General features: G+C 39.6%; 1 protein-coding gene across 1 annotated transcript in view; it reads left to right on the top strand.

Annotated features, from left to right (window-relative positions):
• fgf23 (fibroblast growth factor 23) overlaps positions 1-1,035 on the top strand; it is a 1,606-nt gene extending 571 nt beyond the window's left edge. The window contains exon 3 of the mRNA XM_035677344.1: positions 589-1,035. Coding sequence (XP_035533237.1) covers positions 589-1,035 — 447 coding nt within the window. The remainder of the gene's footprint in view (positions 1-588) is intronic.
• The last annotated feature ends 1,947 nt before the right edge of the window (positions 1,036-2,982 follow it).

Raw genomic sequence — 2,982 nt, 5'->3', positions numbered from 1 at the left:
AGTTTTCATTTTACGCACAAATCTGCTGCAATTATAGGATGTCTTAGCATCCATTTAATTATTTTTTTAATTACTCAGACGTTAATATTACCAAGTCGAACCCCTAAACGTTTAGTTTTGTGTTCATATTTGCCACCATTGCGGGGTTTTACGCATAGTTATATTCAGTTTCCTATCCTTTTACGCACTTTTGCGCACAAAGATTACTGCAAATATAGGTTGTTTATTCATTGTATTTCTTTTTTATGATGTAACTGTTATCAAGTGAACAAACTTCTTATAGTGGCGAAGTTATTTTGTCAGTTTTACTTGTTAATAGTAGACTGGTCCCTTAAAACAAAGAGACAATCACTGATATCTGAATTGTATTAGAAATATAAGGACATTACCTCAAGCCCGATGAGAATGAAACGCCTTTTTATTAGTAGTCAAACGTCTGTTTAGTTTATTCGGGCATATATTCAGTAGCGTATTTGGAGATGATTACTCTGACTTTACCAAAACGACAAACTGATGTTTAACATAAAAAAATAAGTTTTATTCCTGTGCTGTAAAGATTAATTTCCTCCTTTTCCCTCCCTCTTTCAGCCCACCTGCCTCAGGGACGACTGTCTGTTCAACCACAGACTTCTGGAGAACAACCGGGACGTGTACTACTCGTGCCGGACCGGCATCCTGTTCAACCTGGAAGGCTCCCGGCAGGTGTTCTCAGCGGGCCAGAACCTGCCGCAGACTTCCCTCTTCCTGCCCAAGAAGAACACGGTGCCGCTGGAACGCCTCCTGCTGCACAGGGAGAAGAGGAACCAGCTGGTGGATCCATCCGACCCGCACAACGTCTACTTGGGTCAGACCGAGGAGGGCTCCGACTCTCGGGCCGTGCCGGAAGACGACGCCGACCTGGAGGTGGAGGTGGAGGTTGGGGACGATGGGCGCAACGTGTCCCGGGAGACGCCGCTGGCTCCGTCCACCCACGACCCCTGGAACGTGCACTCGTCCAACCCGGCCAGCCCCCGGAGCACCGGGACCATGGGGTGATTTTAGTGGTGACTGATATGAATATATGCATATATATACTTAGTCTGCGTGAGTCTAAGTTTAACCTTGTAGTTTATGATCATATGAGAGAAAAAACGGCATTAACATTTTATTTTTAAAGACTAAAAGGCCAGCATTCAGATTGACTTAACATGTCTTTTGAGTCATCACTCGTTCAGTCTACTTACACACTAAAATGTTACACTTCACTTGCAGCCCCTTTTGCACAATTTACAGTGTTAACACTTTTTTATATATATAAATCTCCTGCTTTGAGATCACTGCAGATTTAAGTTAAATCATGTGTTTTGCCTGGATTCATCTTATATAGTGAATATTTTGCACAAGTTTGGTGATAAATTAGGGATAAGTGGATACAGGGATTTCAGTACAGCCAAACATGTCTTTATGTGCCAATATGAGTGATCCAAATCAATTTCCCATCCCCATCCATTATAATTAGTTTTATTTATTGGCATTCTCAGGCACTGAGCTAAAGCTTAGATGAGAAATGGCAGTAGAAATTGATTTAATTATTCATAAACAGTGTTTGGCTTCCCTGAAGAACTACATGATTCATTTTAGTGAGGATGCAATTGCCTGCCAATGTCTGTGTATAGCAGGAATATCAGAAAAGCAAACAAAGCCTTAGAAAGTAATAATTAGTCAGCATGTTTTTTTTTGTTTTTTTTTGTTTCTTCTTATTGAGGTTTTTACAGCTGGTCTGAGAAACCCACATTTCAAAGTGATGTTATCTCAAGACAGAAGCCTAACTTAGCCTACCTCTGGAGGACTGAAGGCCCTGTCTACTGATGTGAAACTAGGCAGGCATGATTTTTTAAACCAAAATATATACATGAATATACCTAAAAGTTGCATTTAGTAGAATTAAGGTTAAGTTTGTTGAGTCCTATGTTTACTGAGTTGCATATAGAACATTTGAAGTTTGTTTATTCATAGATTTTGAACCTACATTTTCCAAAGACTTTTCCAAACTACATTTCACTACAATGACACTGCACTACAATGCAGTATTTGTTGTGTTAATCTATCTGTATTTGTACAATCTAATTCATGACTTGAATGAATATAACTACAGGGTAAACAACCTTTACAAAGCAATAATCTTGATATCAAATCTGAACTCTTACTATGTGAACTTACAGGTGCTGGGCACCACCAGCAAAACACGAAAACCAGTCCCGAAGAGTATTTATTTATTTAATTCCATTCCTTTGTTGTTATTTATGGTATTTATAAGGATGCTTTACAGTTAAATGTACATATAAGATAAGTTTGCCTTTGAATGTATGAGTTGGAGTTGTTGATGGTGTTGCTTGAATCTGGGACAAAATAAACTAACAAAGGAAACATGTTGTTTAGTGTTGTGTGTTATGTGAACCTGTATACCTGTGGATTTTTTTCACACCTTGTGATGTGCTGTCTGAAAGGAAGTCATGAACATGTTTAGCAAGTTTAACATTAACCCAGTTACTAAGCAGTTCCGCTCATTAGCTGCACTTTCACACCTCTCCTGCCTAATTAGCACACAGGTACACGAGCTGCAGCTGAGTCACAGCGCTCTAAAAATACACTTAGTGCCGTTTTCACTTTAACTAACTGTTAAACTGCTCAGTGTCACCCATTAACCTTTGACTTGTTCACAGAATAGTTTAGAGTAACACCGCTTCCGCTGCTGCAGTTGCCAGGCAACCAGGAGCTCCCAGGAAGTGGCTGGTCCCGGTAGCGATGGGCAAAGCGGTTCTTTTTACTGAATCATTAGAATCGGTTCATTAAAAGGATTCGTTCAGGGCTTGACTGAAGAACAGGGCCGAAAGTTCAGTTCAGCTCGCCAAGTAATGAACCCAGAATGGTTGTTTGTGAAAGATAAGACAGTGAGTTGAGAATTTAGATGAATAAATACCAATATATATAATAAATAAATAA

The sequence above is a fragment of the Morone saxatilis genome, unplaced genomic scaffold (genome assembly GCF_004916995.1).
Source record: "Morone saxatilis isolate NCDOM2014 unplaced genomic scaffold, NCSU_SB_2.0 Contig10, whole genome shotgun sequence".
Taxonomy (NCBI): Eukaryota; Metazoa; Chordata; class Actinopteri; family Moronidae; genus Morone; species Morone saxatilis.
This window is presented reverse-complemented; position numbering and strand designations above follow the sequence as displayed.